The following is a 25,863-nucleotide window of genomic DNA, read 5'->3' on the forward strand; positions in this document are numbered from 1 at the left end:
TTAGGTTAATCTTTCTGCCTACCCAATGGGACTCAGTGCTCAGTCTAGAAGATACCATCAGAGATGCTTAGTTTTGCAGTTCTCAAACTGTGGATTTGTGTCTCCAGAGATAGCATGCTTGTTAATAGCAAAAATGTTTTAAATAAATAATAAATAATGTATAGAGGTAAGAAATAACAGACCTCAACCCTATTGTCCCTCTACAAATTTGTGTACATAGAATCAGTCCCTTACCTCTCTCTAAAAGTGCAAAGTTTCAAAAGGTTCAATGAATAAGAAGATGGTTGGGGGAGGAATAGAGAAGAAGTCTAGAGATAAATGTGAGAAGGGAGGGGGACAGGCAGTAGAAATAAAAGTGAAACTGTTTGAGCAGCATATTCCAGAAGTCTTGAGGTCTTTCTGAGTGTGTAGCCTTCATTGATTTGAGATCTACCATACCATTCTCTCACTAGAAGGGAAAACCTATAATGGCAGCAGGCCGTAAAAGAGACCCAGTTTGGGTCTCATCTATCTCTGAGTTGTGAAGAATATGTCTTAAGGTTATAACAACCAACAAGAATGCACTTTTATGTAGAAATCCATGATTAAATCAAGTCTTCCTGACTAGTGATTTAAATCAAATCCACTGTGGCTGGGCCACTAGCTACGACTGGCAAGTAAACTGGCCACAGCTGCCAGCCTCATTAGCAGGGGCTAATAGCTAGGGGGGAAGTGAATTGGAGGGGAGGGGGCAGAGAGCAGGAGGGGAGAGTAGGCTCAGGAGGAGCCAGGAGCCTACTACTCTGTTGCCACTGAGGCCTGTGCTAGGCCAAACCTGTACATAACCTGTAAATAGTTGGAGCTTGGTGGTGGTGACACAGGATTAAAGAGCATGGATGTTGCACCAGCTTGAAGAGGTCCTGACTCATTGGGGAACGGGGCTAGGGGGCTGAACCCAGCGGGGTTTTGTGAGCACCCCATAACAGTCACACATTTCATTTCTTCTGTAGCCTGAGCATGTGTACCTTCGTCACCCTCACAAGCTCCCTCTCTGCTCCTAAGGGCTCTGTGGTGTTCTTTCCTCTCTTCCACCCCACTCAAATCCCTTCTTCCTCCTCACCATTCTTAAGTCTTCCTCCCCTTCCCCTTTCTGGAAGATAAGTCATTTCAACTAAGTGTCTGCATTTAAAACTCCATTGGGGCTATGAGCAGAGCTGAGATGGGGAAGGGAGAGTATTGTTAGGTTAAAGGTGTTAATGGCTGCTATCAACCAGTTCTTTGATATGTAGACAATTGCAGATTTGGTTGAAGCTAGTAGCTCTGCATGTTCCCTCATTTCACCCATCAGGTTTTCTGGCTTTTCGCAAAATCAATCGCATTCTGCCCATTGATATCTAGAATGTTCCCTGAAATTTTGCAGTGGATCATACACAACATTCAAAGGTTATTGCATTGTAGGCAAGCAGAGAAATGCCATCAAGTTGTGTGTTGCACCTAGCTGATAAAAAGGACACTCGGTATAATTCTAGGTCCAAAACTTCAAGTGTGTTCTTATGAGAGAGAAAAAAATTGTTAATATTTGGCACTTGTCACTTGTTTACAGTTGTACGGCGCTTATACTTACAAGTTTTGAAGCTTCTTTGGAGACCCCGTGTAGGATCTTTGAAACTAGTAGCTTTCCCCGTTGTCTGTCAAGTGTGTGCTGGGATGTTCTTATCTGGGGGTTACTGTCGTCATTCTGAGGACATCCTGCATTGAATAATAGCAATATATGTGGATAATAAATTTTCTTCTACCACAGTATGACTGTGAAATTGACACAGTCTATGTCAATGACTAGGTCACCTACAGGATTACTAAATTATTACACAGAAGCTCCAAGTCTGTCACTGTGGGTATGGGAGATAAAGGTCTACTATTGTGCCCATGGGCCTGATGAGGCTCATGCATATTGTAAAAAGAAAAGGAGTACTAATGGCACCTTAGAGACTAACCAATTTATTTAAGCATAAGCTTTCGTGAGCTACAGCTCACTTGTTTTTGTTACCCTTAGGGAGTCTGTGAAGAAATGACATATGAAGAAATTCAGGAAAACTATCCTCTTGAATTTGCCTTGAGAGACCAAGACAAATACAGATACAGATACCCTAAGGGGGAGGTATGCTGCTGTTTTTTTTCTTTTTTCTTTCTTTCTTTTTTTTTTTTTTTTAAGTTGAGAGCATCATGTTTTCTTAAGATGCTAGGTATCTTGAAGAAAATTGAGTAATACGTTGTTTTCCTTGCCAGTGGAAGGACTATAGGAGCTTGTAGATCTTATTTAGCCAAAACCTTTTAGTTGAATACACCCTTTGTGAAGATTTATGGTTTTTTTTGGTTTTAAAATAAATACCATATTTGGAAATATGCCTGGAAGGATTTTTGTATGTTACCATTATTTTTATATTGATAGTCTGGTTGTTTCACAAGGTGACTGAGCAGGTTTTATTATTATTAGAGATGCAGGTATATGCTGTCAAGACTATTTACAGTTGTCATCTTTGTGTGTGGTAAATGTCACATAAAACATGCATTTTTGGTTCAATATTATATAAATCTGTAGACACATTGGCTTCCCTTGTAATCTAGCAAAAGTTTTGCACTTCAGAAACAAAAATGAACCTGCTAGCAGTTTTATAAGGAGACTAATATAATTAAACTGAGGCAATTAATGGATAGTCATATGGTCTGTCTTTGTATGCTAAAGATTAGGATTCATGGCAGCAAATAGAACACCTGTTCTGACATTTGTGAAGAGTGCAGTGGACTTCATTGGTACATAAATGAAGCTTTGATGCTCTCTTCCATCAATAGTCTGAGTGATCATCATGCCCAGAATAGGTTTGTGATAAAGTGTTTTCTTCTAGATGTGAGTAATCCATTTAGTAATGACACAGTCACAGAACTGAAAAGTTTTTAATCTACTCAAACAAGGACTGTTGGTTTTTTACATCAGTGCTTCCTCTGAAAGATTAACAAACATTTCAAACTGTCTCATTGCTCTTAGTGATTAATCTATTTTGTTAATTTCTCAAAATAAATGTATTTGTTGGTGATAACAGCAAAGCTGAGTCATTCAATATTACCAGGTTGGAATATATTCAGTATTACTGTTGTCAAAATCAGAATATATAAAGTGGTAGACCGTTCATGTCATTTATATTTTAGCTTTATCATACACACAAGAACTATTAAAGATATCTATGTGTGTGAATTCATTGCTTGAGAAAGTACCAGGTACAGAATGGGTGGTGGCAATCAAAGTTTCCTTATAGTGTCTTGTCAGTGTGCTTGTAACAGTCAACTTGAGAGACTGCCTTTTAGAGGTGACAGGGTAGCTTCTGTGAAAAAGGTGTATAGAGTTTGATAGAGAATGTTATCTTTTCTATAGAGTGTTCAAATCAACAATCGCAATTAGGGCTGTCATTCTCTGTGAAATTGGAGGTTTTTTAGAAATTAATCTAAAACGCTATTCTTTGAGAGTTGTCTCCTTTGCTGTACAGTACCCAGGCTCTTTGATTGTCTTAGTAGAGAGGGAGTTATTTTAATGGTAAATTTACTATTTTAATTGTTTTTATTATTATTTATTTTTGTGTGTAATATGGGTAGAAGATCAACAAGTGGACATCAGATGAAAACAAGCTTTAGTCACTACTCACTGGTAACTTACAGGTTAAAAGGTATATGTTTTTGTTTAAATAGTCATCTAGGCATGGGCACTTTTGTATCTAGGTCAGACTCTAAACTTTTTATTTATTTATTTAAAGGCCAATATAGTGCAGCTACCTAAATGTTATCACCCTCATGATCTTCTTGTGGAAGTAAAATAGTTGTGGATAAGATGACCCAAACAGGAAGGGTTATGGTGTTAACTGACTATGCTATGTCTACACTAGAGACCTTAACAGTAGCACAAGCTATACCGCTGCAGCTGCATCACAGTAAGATCTCCCGTGTAGCTGCTCTGTGCTGACGATAATTAAACCACCCAAAATAAGCAGTCGTAGCTGTGTCGGCGCTTCTGTCACTGAAACTTATGTTGGTCAGGGCATGGGGTGTGTGTGTGTGTGTGTGTGTTTTCACACCCCGACCAACAAAAGATTTCCCGACAAAAGTGCTAGTGTAGAGATTGCCTAAGATGAGGCAAAGCTTAGGGTTTTTTAATTTTTAATTTTTAGTTTTATTGAGCTGGCATAATCCAGAAACTTGGAAAATAATAAAGAAACAAAAACACCCTTGACTTTTGTTCATCTTCCTTAGTGTGTGCTTCAGTTAATACAGCATTTAACCACTTTGAATGCATGCTAAAGTTGCATTGACTTCAAGTTGCATGCTTAAATGCTTTCCTGAAGAAAGATGCTTTTCTGAATTGGAGTAAAAAAATTTAAGATGGAAGAGAACTTAGGAACCAAATTAATAATGAAAGGTGTGGTACTTTCCCATTGGAAGGATCAGGCCATAAATTACCAGCACAGGATAACCCATGAATGGGAAACTGAATTTAAAAAACAAACTAACCAAAAAAAGTATGAGTAAGAGTACATCAAAGTATAGACGTTCATGCAAATCGAGGGAATATTAAGATAAATGGTAAAATTCTATATTTGAGAGGGTTGAGGGATAATTTGGCTCCAGAGATAATGGCTAATGAGTAAACCACTTCCTCTACAGCGTAAAAAATTGTAAGCTTTTTTATTTTTCTTTCGCAGAGTGCACTTTATAGATGTAGGCCTCCTTTCTGGTCAATATCCTGTCTTAATAAAATGTTTATAAGACAACTAGCATTAGTTGTTTCTTCTGACTGTGCAGTAATTCCTGCCTAAGTAAGCCTCTGACTGCTCTATATGCTTTTGTTTTCCAGTCATATGAAGATCTTGTTCAGAGATTAGAGCCCGTAATTATGGAGCTGGAAAGGCAGGAAAATGTGCTTGTTATATGTCACCAAGCAGTTATGCGCTGTCTGCTTGCTTACTTTCTGGACAAGACTGCAGGTATATGCCCTTAATAAATATTGATGTTTTAATACAATGGGTCCACCTTAGCCTTGCAAATGGTCTTAGCAACTTATGCAGCCCAGGCACAAAGCTCACCCTTCCCTTGATGCCATGTTAATGTCATAGCAAATTCTAACGTGATAATTCACTTGCCCATCAAAGGTTACTTCCCCTGGGTGAATGGGCAAGTGGAATTTTTTTTCATGGATGACCTACCTATATTTCTGGATGCCTGGTGTGTAATTTATATTTAACAATTTCTGTCTTTGAATACACAAATGTTTTTCTGCCCCACCAAAAAACAGGTCTCCAGTGTCACTTAGGAAGAAAAGCTTTTTAAATAGTTTTAAAATAACAAACACTACAGCTCAGTGAATTTTCTTGTTCCCAGTGTTTCATATGTATTTTTGTTTTTCAATTTCTCAGAACAACTGCCTTATCTCAAGTGCCCACTCCATAGTGTCTTAAAGCTAACCCCAGTGGCTTATGGTAAGTTAAAACACTTTTTTTTTTTGTAAACATGCTATTATCAAATTCCACCCTTGATTTTATTAAAGTAAAGATACATAAAGTGAAGTCCTTTCCAGTATAAGTTTAGGGAGAAGTCCTTATTTAATTTTCTTTCCCAATATCAATAAAATTATTTAGTCAAAATACTTTTTCATAAAACATCTTTACAAATTTCCTTTACTGGAAAAATAAATAGTTAAATGTATAAATGCTGAAGGCCAAATTCTGCCCTTACATATGCATATATAACTCCCTTCCAAATTAATGGGAGTGTGCATATATGTATTTGTGGGTTTTGATTACAGCAGAAAAGTGTATAATAACGGAGATATGAAAATACCAATTAGTGTGTGTAGGTGGACACTTTCTTGTGTATTCATTAATTTAGTCCAGATGATATTTCACCAACAAGCACACCTTGACTATGTTTGTACTGTGCCAGCTGTTATACCAATAAAATGAAAACCAGCAGGATCTTATTAGAGGGGATAAGACAAAATGTCACGTTTATTGTGAATACAAAAAGAATCATAGTAGGCAGTCAGTTATAGCTATAACATTTCAATCAGTTTCACATTCATTCACACGTTCGTTCATACACACACACACAGGTTCTGCAGCTGCTGTATAGTTACCAGTCCTGAATGTAGCTTGAGTTCGTGGCTTGGGTTCGTAGCTTGTGGTGGCTAACTGGCCAGGAAAGCCGGGCACAAGGAAGAGCTGGGTATCTGTTGGGCATGCACCGATGCCCTTCCATGTTGGCAGCAGAATGTTACCCTTCAAAGTCTTCCATCTCCCCCATCCTTTTTGTAGGCTTTAGTTTGAATCCAGAGTCTATAGGTCTTGCTGTGTCACGCTGCCTCTGTGTTCGGTGTGATTGATCACCTGTCAATTGCAGACATGATTTTCATCTGAGAACCTGGCTTTGATGTTTCTTTAATTGTACTTTTGTTTTTTTCTTTTGAGGGTGGACTCCTCTTCCTTTGTCAGATCTGTTGTCTGCATCTTCAGCCGTTGGGTGTTTACACTTTATTTCGTCAGGACAGGCTGGGGCTGGAGGTTGATTCCATCCTCCATATATACCTCATTCACACATCTAAACTAATAAGATTACAGCAGGGTTTTGCAAAAATGAAGGTTGCAGCAAGCTTTTACAAAATGAAGTGAGCATTTTAAAATGGAGTTTGGGACAAGTTAAAATGGAGTTTGAGTTACAGTATGGACAAGTGTAAGGAATGGCAAGCAGTGAACAGAAGTTACAATGTTGAAACAATGTAAGTTTCAGCGAGTTAAGCAGCAATTGGATTGAAAGTGAAACTCAATTAGCCAGTTATTGTGGTAACTGGTTTTATGAATGAATGTTGTTTCATTCATAAAACTTTGCTTATGAAGTTATATTAATAAAGTGAACAATTAAAAACAATTTCATTGATCAGTTCTACACAGCTCTAGGGGACTCCAATGCTGGTTGGGTCCTCTGGGCACTGATTTAATACCACTGCTAATTAAAAATAAGCAAGTGAAATTCTGAAGGTTGCCTATAAAATGGGAGTTTGGTAATTGTCAAACTTTTACCCCCAAAGAGTCTGCTGGTTGTTTGTTTTTTCTGAGATATTTATTTGTGGTCCCTCCTATTAAAGAAAAATATTTTTTTTTCTTTTTTCCTGGCTGTGTCCCCACTTTCTGTAAAACTCTTCATTAACAATTATTACTGTTAGATTGTATTTCAGCAAATGTAAACTCTTAGATTTACCAGAAGTCTGCAGAATACAAGAAATAAAATTCAATAATTTCTAATTAGAGTGGCTTTTCAGAAACTCATCACTACTTAGATTCTGAAGTTTATCTCAACCCTAATTCAGCATGTCTTATTTTAATGTGCTTCATTACATTGTCCTTAGAATAATTGTTTAATTGTACACTGTGATGGCTAATCACTGTTCAGAAGGTTAATTGTAGATGGAGAGAAATTTCTCATGATTTATCTGGGAACGAGTTACCAAAAAATCATTTGCCAATTTAGCTACACAATGGAATTCAAATGGCAAAGGCTAAACAATATATATATATATAAATTGTGTTTATACCAATTTAAACAAAAACAAATCCAAATTAGCTTTTGTTCAGGTCTAAGTAAGATTAAGGAAATAGCTGTTTAAAAACTAGGGGAATTCATATCTGAAAAAAAAAAAGAGATTTTGCAGACTTCATAACAATGATCTAAAATATTCTTGCTTTTTAAACAAGCTAAGAGAACACTTCACTTTAGTAAAAAGAAAAGGAGTACTTGTGGCACCTTAGAGACTAACCAATTTATTTGAGCATAAGCTTTCGTGAGCTACAAGTGAGCTGTAGCTCACGAAAGCTTATGCTCAAATAAATTGGTTAGTCTCTAAGGTGCCACAAGTACTCCTTTTCTTTTTGCGAATACAGACTAACACGGCTGTTACTCTGAAACCTTCAGTTTAGTGACACCTGGTGTCCAAAATCATTTATAACAAGTTGCAAGGCAGATGTGCTGGGAGTTCTGGTATTTAAAAATATCTTAACGGAGAAGGAAGGCATCTTGTACAAGTTACCAGTCCCAAACTATTCTAGTGTTTCATATAGAAATTGTACTGAACTGTTAAGTGATTTTGGGTACTTTGTAGTCTGTATTTGGACATTGGACCTGAATGTTATTAACAGTATTTTAAGATACCAGATATGAAAACAGAATCAACAGTGAGACCCCACTTCAGCTCCTACTGACTAAAATAGGAGGAAGGCTGTGCTTATAAAGAGGAATTTTTGTATTTGTGAGATTGATAGGTGCAGCATAACCTATTTTTTAGTATTTTCACCAACTGAAACCATGAAATTTGGCAAATTTGTAATTGTCCTCAAGAAATTTGTCTTCAGAAGTTAAAATATATAAATATTTTCATTCGCTAATGTTTCTGGGAATCTAATATTGATATGTCACTTGGATTCTATGAGACAAGATATGATAAAGCATGAGATATGTAATACCCATGTGTGTTTCATGTGTTTGGGAAACCTTTGTCCCCTAGTAAGTTGCCATTACCTAGTGCTTTGAACTTACTGTCTTAGTCCCTTTCTTGCAAGTGTAGTTGTACTATGTTATGTATGTACTGTGTTCCCATAATTACTTGCTATGTGTCAGATCATTCCCCAAGAATCCTACTTGGCAGTGTGTTCATCCCTAGTGACTGGTGGGGATGGACAGATGCGCTATGCTTATTATCTTAACACTCCCCTACCACCTACTCTGAGCCATCTGCTTAAAAGTTAACCATCTGATGCTATATTAACTTATATACAAAACTCTGTGCTTTTGGAACCCTCCTTAAGGAGACAAGGCAGGAGGTCTGGGGCCCTGAGAGAATCTCTCAGTTAATGGCAAGGGGGACAGACAGTTCAGAAATCTCTGTGCAAATAGTTTTGGAATCGAACAGTTCCCCAACAGCTGCACATATTACTCCTGAGGAGATTTTGTGCCAAACCATTAAAAATTCTGTGCACAATATTTTAAAATTCTGCATTTTTTTATTTGTCAACAGAGCACAATATAATCACACCAGTTTCAATTATTTTGGTAATTTATTTAAAAATACCTGTCAACAAGTATGTCTGTAACAATACAGACAACAAAAATGTCAGAAAATGTTTTTTGACAAATAGATTCCTTACTAGTTATATTGATACAGAACTTTAAATAATAATTCATTTAAACTACCACACAGAAATGTATTTCCTGCACCCCTCAGAAGCAATGGAGGGGCTAAGGGAGAGGGAAGTAATTGCTGGAAAGAGGCCTGGGAGTGAACCTGGAGGGCTGTTGGGTGTGGGTGGGAGAAGTATGGAACAGTTTGTTCTTTGTGGGGAGGGATTGTTGGGGAGCCTCACCTATGCAGACCCTGGCTGACTCCTAGCCTCTCTCATTCAATCATGCACATCTGCCCCATCCACATGTGTCCCTGCACCCCCTATCTCCATATGGCCCTGCACCCTCACTCAGCCACCATCTCCCCCATCTCCATGTGTCCTTGCACCCTCACTCAGCCACCACTCCTTTCCCATCTCCATGTACCTCTGCCTCCCATTCAGCCTCTGCCCCAGTCTGTCCCCCTAATAGCCCTTCTGAACCCCAGTCTGTCAGCAGCCCCATGTGCCCCGCTCTGTCCATCCACTTCCATGTTCTGTGCCTCCTCACCTGGCCCCAGGAGTAGGGCGCTGTGTGGAACACAGCCTTTTCTCCTCCCTATCAGCACAGGGCTGCTCCCACCCAGAAGCAGTTGCCTTCTGTTTGGGTGCCAGAGCAGCTCTTGGTGGGAATAATGTGTAACTGCAGCACCTCTCCAGCAGAATGTATTTTCTGCAGGGATCATGTATTCAGCATGTGCACAGTGGGGCAGAATTCCCACAGGAGTAAATATCAGGGGTTTGAACCCTTTGTTGCTTGTGTGTGGGGACGAGCATGCCAGTGGAAAAACTAATAAGATTCTCCCTTGAGGAACAGAGTTTCACCGCAGCCCCTTTTAATGGGCTTTTCTGCAGGATATGGCCATCTGGCCCAGTTTTTTCTCTCATTGCTAGTTGTAAATGGGTTTCTCAATATTAGTAAAAAAAAGATCCTCCTCTAAGGAATGGTAATTTGTACCATCCTGACTGTGGATGTAGCTTTAGTTTTTGGAAGTAAAGTGGATTTCTGCTTGACTTGCATTTGGGGAAAGAATACATTATAACTTATCTGATTCACTGTAATTAGTAAGTGTACAGACTAATTAGAAACATATAATAATGCATCACAGATGGTACTTTGCTTTAATGTTGTGTGAGGTTTCAGAGCACATACTAATAGATATTTTGTAGTGTATTTCATAAAAATAATGATGTCTTAGTAATATGAGACCTGAACTACAGCCCTTGGTTATTAAATATTGCTGAGGAGTGAGGACAGACCACCAAATTACGGAGAGTGCAGATTAGTGGCAAGTGATTTAGTGAGTTTCTTCTGTGTCTTCGACATAAGGACAGGTGGGTAAATTCACTCCATTCTGGGCCATATCAGCTTTGCTGTCTGCAAACAATCATTTTATTTTTAATGCACGGGATAGTCGCTAGTCTGTAAATGGATCAATTTTTGCTGGAGGCTTCTGTTAAAACCAATCCAGCATGAGAGACAAATATGGCTTTCCTACTTTCTCTGAGCTTGCTGGCTCATCCAATGGAAAAAAAAATTGGCTTCTCCCCAGAGGTTAGCTTTAGATTTCCATTTATATAAATGTTAAAATGTTAGGTAAATGTAATAATAATTTAATAGACTTGCCTGTGCCAGCCGTAGTAATGTAGGCCTTTAAATATCTGTCATATACATGCATTCGGTCACATTCACTGTTATTAAAAGTTTGAGGTCAGTATTTATCTTCTGCATTACAGTGTGATGCTAAGGCTAAAAATATCCCAAAAAACAGAAGTGGATGTGAAGTTTTATGATTGTGTGTATGCCTAGCATCATTTTTGAGGGTTTTTGAACAAAGTGAATTACTTAGTTTCCCTGTCTTGTTAAAAGTAATAAGAAGAATGTGAGGTTGAAGAGAATGAGAACTGGATTAATCACCAAACTGGGATAAATACTAAATCCACTGGGGTTGGTTCATTGTGAGGCCAAGGACAATCAGAACTTAGCAAAGGAATTCCAAGTGAAAGCCAAGAGGTGGAGGGAAGGACAGGGAATAATCTTTTAAAGTTAGATCACATATTTACTGTAACTTTTTTAAAAAGGCAACACAGTTTTAGAAACATTGAGTGCTTATCGGGTTAATTTTTGTCAACAGGTTGTAAGGTGGAATCTATATTCCTGAACATTGAAGCTGTAAACACACACAGAGATAAACCAGAGGTAGGACAAGTATTCAATACAAATACCTTAATGCGTTGCATTTTCTGAGATGATTATCATAAAAAAAAAAAGTCTGTTACCCACATTTAGAATTAATTTGCTCCAGTTGCTGAGCATATTTAACTTTGCACACCAACTTTGTGTAACCAGTACGTTACTCATCTGGGTATTGTTTGCTAGATAAGTTTGTGAAAATAAATTTTACATTTCAGACATAAAGGTAAACTCTGGCTCTTGCATTCAGAAATATCAACTGTGTGTACATAATGCTTTTAAGTCAATGCCTTTTATATTTTTATGTTAGAAAAGACAAATGCCAAAGACTTAGTAATGATCAAAGCAATGTATAAGCTATTCAATCTGTTATGAACTAGCTTATCATGTATCTATTTCACTTACAAGTGCATGATAATGTATTTTAAACATTAGAGGAAAATTTTGATTGAGCTTTTTTTCCACTTTGGAATTGGCATAGTCCCCCATGCATTTCTAAAATGTGCAAGAGCTGGTGGTAGTAGGGATTAATGAAGCCTGTCTTGCTTTAGGCTGACTGCAATTACAGGGCTTTGTCTATGCTGAGAATTTTTAGCAATGCTAGCCAACGGTGGGAACACTAGCACAGAGAAGAAATGGGTGTTTTTATATCTATCATCTTGACCACCTCAAAGCAAGCCCAGCCAACTCAGACTTCATTTTTTCACTGCAGAAGATAGGGGTGTTTTTCCACTGAGATACCTAACTTGAGATATCTCAGTGTAAAATTCTTAGTTTGGATGCAGCTAGTCAAGGTCAACCTGTATACCCCCCCAGTGGCTTGTACGTGTGTAATGTGTAAGCAGAGTTAGGAAGTCAGGTTTGTGGTAACTTATTGCATTCTTGCTGTATCAGAGTATGAGATGCTGTGTGGTGGCATAGCATTCTGTAATGACATGAGTTTGGGTTGACCGTATTACTTCCAAAAGGCTCTGCCATTGATGGATTATAAAAGTTTACCCAAACTTGATAAGCATGGTGCTTATGCTACTAGCTTTTGTGTCTACTCCTTAAGTCTCCCTTGAAGTAAATTGGCTACCATTGCAAGGAATGATATGGGCAGAGTTGAGGCGAATCCATTAGTGCAGTATAGTCAATTTATATTATAGTGAGAAGTTGAGATTTGTGGTGGTGATCAGGGCCTTGTGTGTGTGAAGATACGAGTTTTTGTATGTAAGAAGTTTTATGGTCTTGGTTACACTGAGTTGACAAAACATTGGCTTTAGTAGCGATTCTTGTCAAGTGCTTTCATTATATATGTTTTTTACCATGTTTATGCTTCACCGCTTTCATTTCTTCTTTCCCTTCATGTGTTACATTTTGCCAGATTTTAATCTATTCCTCTTGGCGCAGCTTGCATATTATGCTGAAAGCCACTTAATAGGAACAGTGTAAATAGTGGGATGCTTTCTGGCAAACACTTCACCTCACCCATCAGGTGGAATATTAAACAATTCTGACAAATTGAACATGTTGTTTACCGCCAAAATGCGTCTTTGTGAATATCCTTATTTTCAAGCCATGACTTTTTTTCAGTGATGATCCAAATGACTGTCTGATGCAGTTCAGATGAAGAGCTGCTGGTTAACCTCAGTTTGCCACAGTGTCTTACAGCTTGCCACATATTTCCAGGAAATTGCTATTGGGAATATTCATTATGATGTTAGCTTATTAAAAATGTTTATTTGGGAAGAGAACCTGTTGAGTCACTGCATTAGTTCTGAATGTTATAAATAGGTGTACCTGAGCACCAAATGCTGTTACTTAGCACCCTTTGACCTGAAATGCTTCACAAACTACACATCTGGTACTGCTGAAATGTAATCATGTTTGGGGAGAAGGGCAGAAGTCAGGCAACAACTGTACAGCAGTGAGACTAGTGGAAAAGTTTGGCAAAGGATAGCAGGGTAAACCTGAGGTTTTTTTCAGGGAAGACCCATGGGGATTTTATTACCCATAGAGAGTCACAGGCGGGACCTGTAGTTGAGATGTCTTCTGAAAGACCCATACTGAGTAAACTTCATAATATACAGTTAAACTAACTAGGGAGGATGAAGGGCTAAGTTGATTAGGTCAGGATTAAAGTGTGGTATTAGAGAATACAATATTTCCTTTATGCTGTCTGTGTAAATGGTAACTGCTACGTAAAATCTAATTTTATTAAATGTATTAGCTCTTTATTAAAGCTGAACAGCTAAAGTATTTAATTTTAAAAAATTACCATTACATGTAATAAAATATAAAACAAACTGCTTTCCTAATAATTGTACTGTGTGAGCCTCTTAGATATAAATTCCATATCAATACATAAGGCATGCTACAGTGCATAGCAGATGTTGAAAAAACTGTTTTAAAATACTTTATGTACTCTAAGAAGAATTCAAGACTGTCATTTTTACATTGCAAAAATACGTATAAAGGAGTAGAATAACTGACTTCCCTATGTTTTCTGTAATAAAGATAATCTATCTGAATCTGGACTGCAGATCTGACTGTTCATGTACAGTAGCATCAGATTTGTAATTACTTCAGTCTCTATCTGGGTAGGATGAAGGAGGAGTGATCTTTGTTTTTTCCCATAATAAATCTTATGGAACTACTTCAACAATCATTTGAGTTCTCTCTCTGATGTTTTGGATTTTATTTCAGAAAGCAAGTTTAATGCCTTTTGTCTGGCAGTAAAATCTGTTTCCTTTGCTACATCTTAGTTCATAAATTAGAGATAGGATGGTTATTCATTGCAAAAACTCATTTTAGGCTGAGTTAATTCAGTTTTTATCGTAAAAAGAAAAGAGAAATTTGCTCCGCCTAACACAGAATCAGGGAGGTGAACAAAGAAAGAAACAGGTAACCCAACTGCCCAAAGGCTTTTTTTTTTTTTTTTAAATGGAAAAAATATTTTTGGAATTGAATTTTCTTTGGTTTGAAGAATGAATTGATCTTTCAAACTGAACCTGAATGCACATCACTTGGTTTTTATTTAAAGCAGTAGGGAGGGTACTAGGTTAGCAGGTACTTTATGTTTGAATTTGGTGATACTGTTGTAAGCCCCCAACTTGAGCTGCATGGGTGCAGCCAACATCAAGCTTATCAGCTAAACTGTCTACCCTTTGAACGCATGCTGCATTGAACATGGGCAATGCTGTGTAACTTCTGCAAAATAATCAGATGTCTACCCATAGGTTGCAAACTTACCATTTTAGTCTTGGAGGGATTTTGTCATAATTCACCGCAGCAGGGGTAGTTTTTGTATTCTAAACTAGCTATATTACAAGTAAAGTGAAGATCATGCTATGGAAATGCAGTGTATGGCTCCAGTTCAGGAAAGTATTGCTATTCAGGGAAATCAGTTTACACACTCAACTCCCATTGAAATCAAGTATGTGCTCAGTGGTTTTCCTGGGTAGGAATAGATTTAAGCACATGCTTAAGAGTATTCCTGATTGGGGACTATAATAGGAATCCTCTACGTGTGAATAACTGAAATGTTAGCAATAAGATTTATGTAGGATTGATAGTTATTTTATATAAGTTGTACTGTTGTATGTACTAATGCATTAAAAAGCTGTTACTTCACTGAATTTTCTGAGTGAAAAATCTTTTGTTGAAGTGCAGCTGTGTACTTGTGAAGGAAGCTGATTGATATTTTACTGCTGCTTATTGCTGCATGATAAATATTCTCCTCTGTATTTTTATTATTATGCAGAATGTAGACATTTCCAGACCTCCTGAGGAAGCCCTTGTAACAGTCCCTGCTCACCAGTGAACCTGTGTCCAGATCAGCTATCAAATGTGTGGTGCTGTTTTCATCATTACTTTAAAATACATCTTAAAAAAAAATCATTCCAATCACTTTGAAATCAATTACAAAAATAATATTTAAATCATTGTACAGCACATAACGTCTAAAATTGTTCAGGCAAAGTGAAACTGTATTATACTGATTCACTGTGGATAAATTGTTGAACCTTAATTGGCTGTTGTTTACCTTTTTTTTTTTAAAGATTTCTATAATCCTGTGATCTTGCAGCTTTATTTTTCAAATTGATTTTTTTTAGGTCCAGTAACTGTTGGACTTTAGATGAAGTATGAAAGCTACGATGCATAACATACTGTGTGTGATAAGCACAAGCTGGGCACAAGTAGTACTTGTTTCCCTGACCTTGGGAGTGATTGGACTGTTAAATGTAGCAGAAAATAACATTTCCATAGTTAGCAAAAAATTTAGTTCTGCTGTTCCATAGTGCTAGTGTGGTAGATCTGCTAGATTACCAAACTCTTTAATGATCTATATTTGGAGAGGTGGCGAGCAAGCTGAAGCTTATTTTATTCCAGACTTCAAACATAATGAGGAGAAGTATATGAGTAGTTTCATGTGTGTGGTTTTTCTTAAAATATATTTCTGCATTGGGTGGATGGCAGAGTTCTCTGTGCACATAGTAACAATTTTCATTTGGTTTCTTTTGTTTAGGAATTAATATAGAAACACAGAATCTTAAAGTTCCCTATTCATGGTCTGGCAAGCAGCAGCCACACTTATTCTTAGTAGTATGCTGCTCCTAGCACATATGTGGGTGACCTTTGAGTCTTCATGGCAATAGTGCATACATCTTGTCAGAGCTTTCCTTGGGTACATTACAATACAAAGGGCAATGGCCATTTCAGATTAGTTTGTACCTAGATTTTAATTTATACTTTAAAAAAAAGAAAAAAAGGTTGGCTGGAGGTTGTCCTGGTCAAAATGGATGCACACACCTCCCGAAGCATTAATAGAACATTTGTGTGAAAGATGGCATGTTTACTACTGATTGTCAAGCAGTCATTCACCAAGAGAGTGCAACATGCCAGTGTCTAAAATCCTCTACACACTGTACAAAAGGAGACTGTAGCTCATTTGAAAGTTTGAGTAGCAGCGTGACCTTGCTGTTTTTTGGTGATAGAGGCCAAATTAACATAAATAGAAGTGTCTGAGTAACAGGGGCCGCTTTGTTTTCATAGCATCGAATCTTGGAAAATAGGCTGTTTTCTAAGCAATTGCTTTTCATCTAAAAGAGTATCACAAATCCCTTGATGTGTAAATTGTTTGTGCAGTTAATAGGTCTATTTCTCCAGCTTGTACATTTTTTACAAAAATTTTGCATTTTGGTGAAATTAACTATTTGCTTTTTTTGATGTTTACTGTTGAGGTCATGTACCCCATTATGAACTCCTATATATGATAGTGATACAGATTAAGTGATAGCTAGCTGGCTCCTGCAAATAACCTATTGTACAGATAAAATCCTAGTGTAGAATTTGAAGTTTCAGGTGATAACATGTATCACTGGATAGGACATTAGACTTGGAGTCAAGTGACCTGGGTTCTGTTCCTGTCGCTGCCATGGGTATCCTTGAGAGGTTTGCAGGGAAGTTAGATATGTAAAACAGAGATGTGGAAAAGTAACAAGATAGTGAGTAAATGAGAGAGATGATTTAGTTGGGGATTGGTCCTGCTTTGAGCAGGGGGTTGGACTAGATGACCTCCTGAGGTCCCTTCCAACCCTGATATTCTATGATTCTATGAGAGAGAGTGTGGCCCATTACTAAGGAGAATCCCATGCAATTGTAAATATATATTCAAAGTTAACTTAAAGCTGCTTCTGCTGTCTAATGCCTGTAATACTTCTATCCTGCAGGTGTAGGTATGAATCAGTAAGTAGTTCTAAGAGGACTTTTTCAGTTTGTATAACTGCCTGGATGTGGCAATGGAGTAAGTGGTTCAATAACAGTTTACAGTTATTGTAGCATTAGAGAAAGCCCTAGTAGACGACAGAATGGATTTTTAACCCAGGGCTGATTGTACAGAGCTCCAAGGGAAATCAGCTAGTTATAGTGCCTAAGCTGCTATAGTACACTGATTTAAAAGAACTCTTCATTTATTTTTATGTATTATTTTACCTTTTGGGTTTTGGATGTGAATGCTTTTAACAAATTTAGTCTGGTATTTTTTTATTTTTATTTTGTGTGTGGGGTAAACTGGCCATGTCTGCATTCAGTGTATGTAGCAACTCCTTGTCTGGCTTCTTTCTGAAAAATACTGTCCTCCCTACTTCATTCCTTCCAGACTCGTTTTTCTTGCAAACCAAGTATATACGGAGACAGGCATAAGCCCATCTTGGCAGTCTCAATAGTTGCACAATTCCTGCCAGTAAAAAGACTATTAAGCTCGCTCCCATCCTGGTTCCATCTACTCTCACAGATACGGTTGCCATAGGTAGCCGAGATGAATCCCTAGAAGATTTAGAACTTCTCATTACCAGACAGTGTATCTACGCCATCCTTCCTCTCCCTGCCCAAATCCTTTCTCCCTCATTGCACTCTTTCTGATAGAGATGTCTTCCTCTTTTTTCTCTTAGGCCTCTATCTAGTACAGCATATAGTCTACTCCCACAACTTCTTGATCTCCTCTTATTTTCCCTGGGATTTCCTGGAATTTGGCTTCTTGCCTACCATCTCTTTGAATCAATAGCAAATGCCCAGCCATCAAGATATTGCAGCCAATACTGGGGGGCTCTCAGGCAACTCACACAGACAATCCTTCAATAACTTAGTCCCAAGAGCCTGGTGGATGTGTCATTTTGATCCAAGTGTTGCTCAAGTTATTCTGAAAAATATGGACAGATTGAACAAATACCATCATCATTGCTCATTTGTGACCATTCAAGGATTGGCTTGCTAAAGGCCAAATATCCATAGACAGGTGTACTTGTGGCACCTTAGAGACTAACCAATTTATCTGAGCATAAGCTTTCGTGAGCTACAGCTCACTTCATCGGATACATACTGTAGCTCACGAAAGTTTATGCTCAAATAAATTGGTTAGTCTCTAAGGTGCCACAAGTACTCCTTTTCTTTTTGCGAATACAGACTAACACGGCTGTTACTCTGAAACCTGTCATAGACAGGTGTTGACTCCAAATCCCTTGTAGTCTCTCAAAAACAGGGCAGTCACTCTTCTCTCCAGAATTTGGCCTCTGCTGGCTTGTTGCACAAGAGATTATTGCCTCAATAAAAAGGAGTCTCTGAAAAGATCATAAATGCTCGCTTCAACTCCTGGAACCCCCTGATCCCATTAAGAGTTCAGCTTTCAGTGTCTTCAGAATGACTTATTGAATTTCCTCTGGAGAGATTCCGTATGGGCTTAGTTGGGTTTCAAGGTTTGGTTTCAGGCTTGCCAGTAACTTAACTTCCACAGAGTGATGTTTCCATAATTCTCTCACGAGACTCATATCTCCTCTAAGATACGTTGCCTTAGTCTTGAGTCTTAACCAAGTTTTAATAACATTATTGGAACCAGTCCCTTGAGCCTACAGGCACATCTCTGATTAGACTGTAAACTCTTAGGTTCTGCTTGCTTACTGTTTCAGCAAGGAGAGTCAGTGAGCTAACAGACCACACTCTCACACATTGTCTTCCTCAGTTTTAAGATGGTATTCCTTACTGAAACATCTTCCAGGAACAGGACTGTTACCCAATTTTATGGAAATGAAAGGTGGTCTTGTTCTTGATTCTCTGCTGGGCAGAGGAACAGATTCACTGCCTGGAGGTCAAAAAGCCTGCAACAAGTCATCAGGGCTCCGGCACTAGTCTTTTCAGAAACCTTAGCCACTTCAGAGTGTGTGAGAAAATATTCTCCATGTCTATCCAATGCTATAAATGCTGATTTGAAATAAAGGGAATGAATTAAAATAGAGAGGTTTTAAAAAAGAAAAAGTGGGGGTGCCCTCAACTTGAGAAAAAATCAGGCTTTTTTTCTACATACCATTTTCACAAGTAAGAGCTAGATTTCTGTCGCTGAAATAGGGTAGAGGAAAAAACGGATGTATCTGTTTTTCAATTATTTTTCTGTGTGCGCTTTTGACCGCACTCTATGTGTAGTCAGTTTAGCTGTTTCCTCTGTGGATAAGTCACTGTATATTTTCTTATTAATGTAGGTTTTTACAGATCAACAAGAATATTTTTAAAGGCAAATATGAGTTTAAAACCACAAAAATTGACTAGCAGTTGTGGTTGTTGGGCATATTGTCAGGTGTAGAACCCTGAAACACATTTAAACGTATTTTTGAAAATGAATTGTTTTCCAGTAACTTGATAGTATCCTATTAAGTATAATAAAGACCTGAGTTGCTTGCAACTAATCATCCCAAAATTAATTTTCAACTCATTTTTTAATTTTTCTTTTAAAATCAAGTCATTGACTGGGTGTGTGCTGTAGAGGAGGAGCTTGATAAACCCACTAAAAGTGCCAGCTCTTATTATTTAATAGTTGTACTGCAATAGCTTTGCCCCCTCATTGCCCTTTAGACCAAAACAAAATAAATAAAGAAGTTCAAATATCTTTTTAGACTACATAGAAAGATCGTTTATTTTCCTGGTGAAATTTGTGCAATTCATGAAAATCTGAGGTGCAGGAATAAAAGCAAATTCAGATAGAGTGTGCAGTAAAGGTAGTTTATAATGTTAATAGTAGGAGAGTGGCTTTATGGTTAAAACACAGAACTGGGAGATGGTCTGTGGCAAAGTCAACAATAGCTGCTATGTTTCCCATCCATTGATAACAGGCCTGATGGAAAGCCAGCGGGAGTTTTTCCTGTGGCATCACTGGTCTTTGCAGCTGGGGTTTCCTCTTTCTTTTAAACAGGATGAGTTCTTGAAAGAAAGGGCTTTACATTATAGAACGCTTTGCAAAACTTTTTCTGCCATCTTCTTCCCCAAGTTCTGTAGACTTGTTACTTCTCAGTTAAAATTTATATGGTTTCAGAGTGAAACTAGAGTGGTATAGAAACTTCACATGCTATCCAAACAGCTTTGGGGACAGTATTGGAGTCAGATGGTAGAAAAAGTGGTTTTAAAATCACATCTAAATGCCACGCAGTGGCTCATATCCCCATAATATGAATGATCGTATCTAATGCCCTAATAGTAATTGTATGCTTGTGGGGGAGGGGAGAATAGACCCTTCAGTGTTTATTTACATTTTGCTTATCCAGCAAATAACCTTGAATGTAACCTTGGTTTTGTGAAACCAGAGAAGATAGTTAATTAAAAAACACTTTCTCTAAGACTGCAGAAACCAACAAAAAATGAAATCACTCCATTTCAGTTAATATAAAAATCCGCTACTAGCTAATAAAACTGAAATATGAACAGTTACTATTTGGGGAGATGAGTAAGTGAGTAACTCGGGTGACCTGACCCATTTTCCCTCATCTTAGTCAAGCAGGAACTAATCCCAGAGGTGGTGTGACAGTTATCGCTAAGTGCATAGTGCTACCTCATTTTTCCTTGGAGTTGTATCTGAGGTTATGCTCGTACCCGGAGTGCAGGTCCAGGTAAACTGACATAGTGCACAGTGTGGACAAGGAACAACATCTTTAAAGATAAACTTAATAAGACACATGCTCAGTGGACAGCATAGAGAGTTTTAACAGCTGGTGTAATGGTGTTTTAAAAGATGTCCTAACGGATGCTTTTTTATTGGCAGCAAAGAAGGTCTGTGATCTGGTATTAGAGAGTTGGCTTTATAGAGAACTTAATAGCTAGCATAAAGTTTTAATCATGGTTTTTGAACTCTATATACTGGCTGGTGTAGGCTGGGCCTTATGTCTCATTTTATTAAGTCTTCTGAGAAATGTGTCCAAAGTGTTGTGTAAAAAAACCAAATTCTGTCTGTCTTTTGACCTTTGTGATGTGCCATAGACTGAGTAAAAACCTACTGCAAAGCAGGGAGAAACTTTGCTTAAATCTTCTTTCTGTCTTTGGCTTGCAGAATGTAGGTGTGGATCGCTCGAGAGAGGAGCCTTGAGGACAGTACCTAATCATCTGTAACTGCCATGGACCATGACAACATCCCTGCCTGCTACAGAAGCACTAAGGAAATAGCTCAGGTACATGAGACTGGAGAAGACATCCAAGGAGGTCAAGCAATGTCACATGCACGCACTCCCTCTGACTGTAAGGCTTTTAGAATGTGATTCAATGACTTGTGGGAAAACCCGCGATTCTGGAGGACTCTTAATACTGAAAGTTGAAATGTGCAAGACTGGAAATAGTTATGGGAAACCCAGTGAAGTTGCTATTAATTTTTCTTCTGTGAATATGCAGTTTTTCAACTGTTTTTATTCTTCACCTGTGGATCATGCAAGATTGTTAATTGCTCTTCTCGGCTTACTGTCAAGTTTTAACTGAACTTTTACTTTTTTTCAGTAATTGCTTTTCTAAGAGTACCTCTTATTTTTACTGTGAATGACTGCCTAGAATTTTATGACTTTTTTTTAGTGTGTGTATTTTTTTTTAATGTGAAATTCTGCATTTAATGCATTGGAGGCTCCATTTGATACAAAACCACTTCATACTGGAAGCTTCTCAAGTACTCTTTTTTCGTCCCCTATCGATGTTTGAGCATAGTTCAGGTGTTGCAAAGCACCGTGTATGTGTGTGTTTTGAAATGGGGATGCTTTCCCCTTTGCCAAGAAAAATATTTGATTATATATATTAAATTATATTATATTGACAGCGAGAGAGGCTTTGCTATCACAGTAAGTTTCTTTATCTTCTCCATGCAAAATGGCATTTTTGTACCATGGTGAGGGTACACTATTATACAGTTGATTGTTATGGAAGGATGGTTTTAACTACAGATAGCTGGCTTGTTAATAGTCTAATTACCCTAGAAAGAGATTATAAAGGGTAAGATGACAGATATCTTTCAGAATATCTGTACTATCCAGGTTAAGCAGCCTTTCCAGGAGAGGACACATCTTCTACATTCAGGGTGAAATATACTCCCATGCAGTGGGCCCTCAGAAGACCCAATGCATCACTTTAATGCAGTAAAACTTCAATGTAAACCCTAAATGGGCTCTAATAGAGTGAATTTCACCCTAAAAGTATAAGGTTTTCTATGTGGGAGCATTAAGTAAATAGAGGAGGAGAATGTTAAAATAGGATTTTAGCCTCCGGAGAATTGTATAAGTACAAAAACCCTTGAGTGAATTTGGAAATTGATTTTTTTTAAAATGTCATCTCTGTATTTTGTTTTTAAAATCTTTTTTAACTTTCTGTGAAATTGCAAGTGCATTTATGTCCAATGCTAAAAAGTGGTAGAATTTTCTATGCATGTCAATGCCACTCACTACCTTCCTTGTTCCAAGCCAATATATATATATAGTGTACATGTGTTGCTGGATGATAGGATTTAGTTAGCAATACCTAATTGTTAATGAAATGAAGAAAGCTGCCATTAGTTATTGGAGTATCTTTTTGATGTTTGTATTATTGGGTCGTTAATTCAACTCTTGCATTTATCCGTTAATACGTTTAGTTGAATTTCAGTGTAGAGAACTGGGTTCTGTCCAAGTAGCTTGCAGGCAGGGGCTAAATTGTTTTTTGTTTTATGCAGGGCAGGGGACTCTAATATGTGCTGCTGTTGTGATTTGTTTTATTAAGCTAGTCTTAGCAATATAGTCAATGTACTGGAAGTAAGCCATATAGCTAGATTTCATTTCAGAAAACAAATGCATAGGATATCAAAAACACTTGCTTGGAACCTTAGCATCAAAAGCTTTTTGTCTGTAATCCATGCAACCAGTAATATGCATTTAAAAGTAAATGATATATTTATTTAGATGTATTAATTGTTATTGTCTAAGGTTAGAGCACAAAGCACTGCTAAGACATATATTGATGCACAGCAAAACAAACCCTAAAGATGCTTATATTGGAGAGGGAAGAGATGCTACATAGTGGGTTCCCTTCTGATCACCTATTTGTTCATAGTTCAGAAGAACAGCCCTATCCTCTACTGTGCCCTGTTTCCTCTGGATCTGGGCCACACGATCTACAGTAGGGATTATTTATGTTTAATGATGGTAAATTGAGGAAGCCTAGCTTTTATCCATAGTTATCCAAGGCAGATTCCCAAATATTATTTTCTTAATGTGCTTTGAAAAGCAGAGGTTTACCAAGACAGAGTTTGGACTACTGTAGTTTTGAGCTTGGTTCTAGCAAAGGAAGCATGGTTATAAAAGGGAAATGTTTCCCTATATGAGTTTTTAATCTCAGAACTTTCAAAGGTGCTGTAAAATTCTATATGGCTCAATGTTTTATGTATAGTAGATATTTTTATAGACTGCTTTTAAATATACTGTGATCAGAGTGGTTGCTCATTTGCAGGATGGATATACTGTATAGTAAAAAATCATTGTACACAAGTGTGAATAAATTGTATGTCAGTACTTGAAAATAAAAAGGAGAATCTGAAGCTGTCAGTTCTATTTTAATTTACAAATAATGTCATTGACTGCATCTTAGTTAGTAAAAGACAAAAAATACCAGAATGTAAAAATAAGTAAATGATCACCCCTATCTCACCTGTAAAAATTGAGAGTTCTGGAAATATATTGCAAGAATTACTCCTTACTATCTAAAAGCGGTATACATATTCCCATCTGGTTTGGAAAAGTGAGTCATCATCCAGAGGGGTTAATTTCTAAGCATGGCCTAGTATGTTTGTTTTATGTTGCAATGATTGGATGGGATTAAACTAACCTTTCTGACATGACTGGCCTTCAGCTTAATCTTCTAGGCAAAATGAATCTCGTGTGATCTTTGAGCCAAGTAATAAAGATTAAACATTAAAACTCAAGATATGTGTTTCTTTCCTTGTCCCCTTAAACCAGTTATGCTACAGTAACATTTAGAGTTGTGTAAATATCTCCTCAGGTCAACACACTTTATGAATTTGTCCACTGTGGAAGGCTGTGAAATACATTTTGTGAAAAGTATCTCAGGTGGAGAGAGGTGTGAGAGTAAAGGTTAAGTTCATTTCATCATCATCATCTGCTGCAAAAAGAGGTGAGAGGTACTGATTATACTACCTACAATATGTGAGACAAGCTGAGAACTGCTCAGATTGGCAAAAATCTTCTGCAATAGCAATAGTTCAGATTTAAAATAGAAGAGCAAGTCAAAAGTCATGTGAAATTATGATTGTAAATTGAGGCTTTGTGAATTTCAATGAAAATTAACTGTTACGTGTTGTCATTCTAAATGTTTAGGATTTGTGACATTCTAAAACAGGACAACTTTGGTTTCTTTTTAAAAAAGATAGTCTTCAGTACCAGTAGCTACAAATTAGTAAGTAAAATGTTACTCTGCTGTAGCATTTGGATTTAAATAGTCCATTATGCATGTATAAATTGCATTGAGATGTTTTTTCTATTTCTGTTGCAGTATATGAGAAGGCAAAACTTAACAGTGGTCATTTGTCTAGACTGGGGGTTCTCAAACTTGTTCATATTGAGAAGCACAGCTTACTGTGTTGTGACCACCTCTCCCATTCACACCTCCTCTTTGGAAAGTACTGATCGCTACTAGCTTTAGTCCCTCTTGGTGGCATATTATCTACCACAGCAATTGCTATACCCTTCTCCTCAAATGTAGTAACATTCTTTATTAGAGGTAACTCATTTCCAAGTGCCTTTTTTAAAAAGGCCTTGAGACTCCTCTTTGCAGTGAATTGTATGGACACATTTAGCAGCAGCTGGAACTAAGAACACCAGTCATCTCTCCAGACCAGTTTGGGAACCAGATAGAAAATAACTGCAATCTACTATCTTCCATAAGGGGGCCCACATGCACAGTGATTACAGGAAAGAAGGTATGTAATAAAGATTGTAAATATCTGTATTTAATTATTGGCTGATGCTGATAGTGATCCAACACCTTAGTCTAATTCCCCACTGATAAATGGAAATGACTGTCACTTAAGGAGCAATACATTAAATATCTATAATGACTTAAACCTGAACTATTTATTGTGCTGATGCAGATAAAGATTGCAATGAGTGTCTGGTTACTTGTTGGAGGGTATGTTAGCTCCCCTTGCATGAACTGGTCCATTAAGCCTCCTGCTACATTGATGTGCATGTGTGGACACCAACTGGCTGAGGCAGGCACTCCCAGGAAGTCATTTCAGCATCTCCTACCAACTAGAATGATGTGCAAGAAAAGAGAGCTTTGTAGAGCAGGGTCATTTTGAAAGAGGAGCATGGGTAAATCTAACCAGTTAGAATTCTGTTTTCTTTGGACAAATTTTAAAATACCTTCTTTCCTTGGTTAAAGCAGATACACATTTTCCCTTCTTGAAGGCCTATCCCCAAAGGATGTTGCATTGTGTTGAGAGCCTGATTTGAAACTGTATTTGTTAGCGTGCATCTCTACCATTCTGAAGCATCCATAGGCACACCAATCTCAAATATAAAGAACAAGAGTGTAGCCAGGTAAAACATACCTAAGCTTTCTCTGTTCTGGTGATTTGCCCCCTTTTCAGCCATTGGTTAGCAGCCATGGTTCTGTCACCTCTGC

General features: G+C 37.6%; 1 protein-coding gene across 13 annotated transcripts in view; it reads left to right on the plus strand.

The window, feature by feature from the left end:
* Nucleotides 1-25,863, plus strand: part of PFKFB4 (6-phosphofructo-2-kinase/fructose-2,6-biphosphatase 4) — a 104,627-nt gene that overhangs the window by 66,919 nt on the left and 11,845 nt on the right. For 7 of the 13 annotated variants that reach the window (XM_073352387.2, XM_078853703.1, XM_078853704.1 and 4 more), the window contains 6 exons: nucleotides 2,033-2,137; nucleotides 4,877-5,006; nucleotides 5,436-5,498; nucleotides 11,360-11,424; nucleotides 15,164-15,249; nucleotides 21,266-24,142. In XM_073352387.2, the coding sequence (XP_073208488.1) occupies nucleotides 2,033-2,137; nucleotides 4,877-5,006; nucleotides 5,436-5,498; nucleotides 11,360-11,424; nucleotides 15,164-15,223 (423 nt within the window). In that variant the 3' untranslated portion in view covers nucleotides 15,224-15,249; nucleotides 21,266-24,142. Of the gene's footprint in view, nucleotides 1-2,032; nucleotides 2,138-4,876; nucleotides 5,007-5,435; nucleotides 5,499-11,359; nucleotides 11,425-15,163; nucleotides 15,250-21,265; nucleotides 24,143-24,219; nucleotides 25,779-25,863 lie in introns of those variants that run through there. The other 6 variants (XR_012159875.2, XR_013636057.1, XR_012159876.2 and 3 more) reach the window with 5 other exon arrangements.

The sequence above is a fragment of the Lepidochelys kempii genome, chromosome 7 (assembly GCF_965140285.1).
Source record: "Lepidochelys kempii isolate rLepKem1 chromosome 7, rLepKem1.hap1, whole genome shotgun sequence".
Lineage (NCBI taxonomy): Eukaryota > Metazoa > Chordata > Testudines > Cheloniidae > Lepidochelys > Lepidochelys kempii.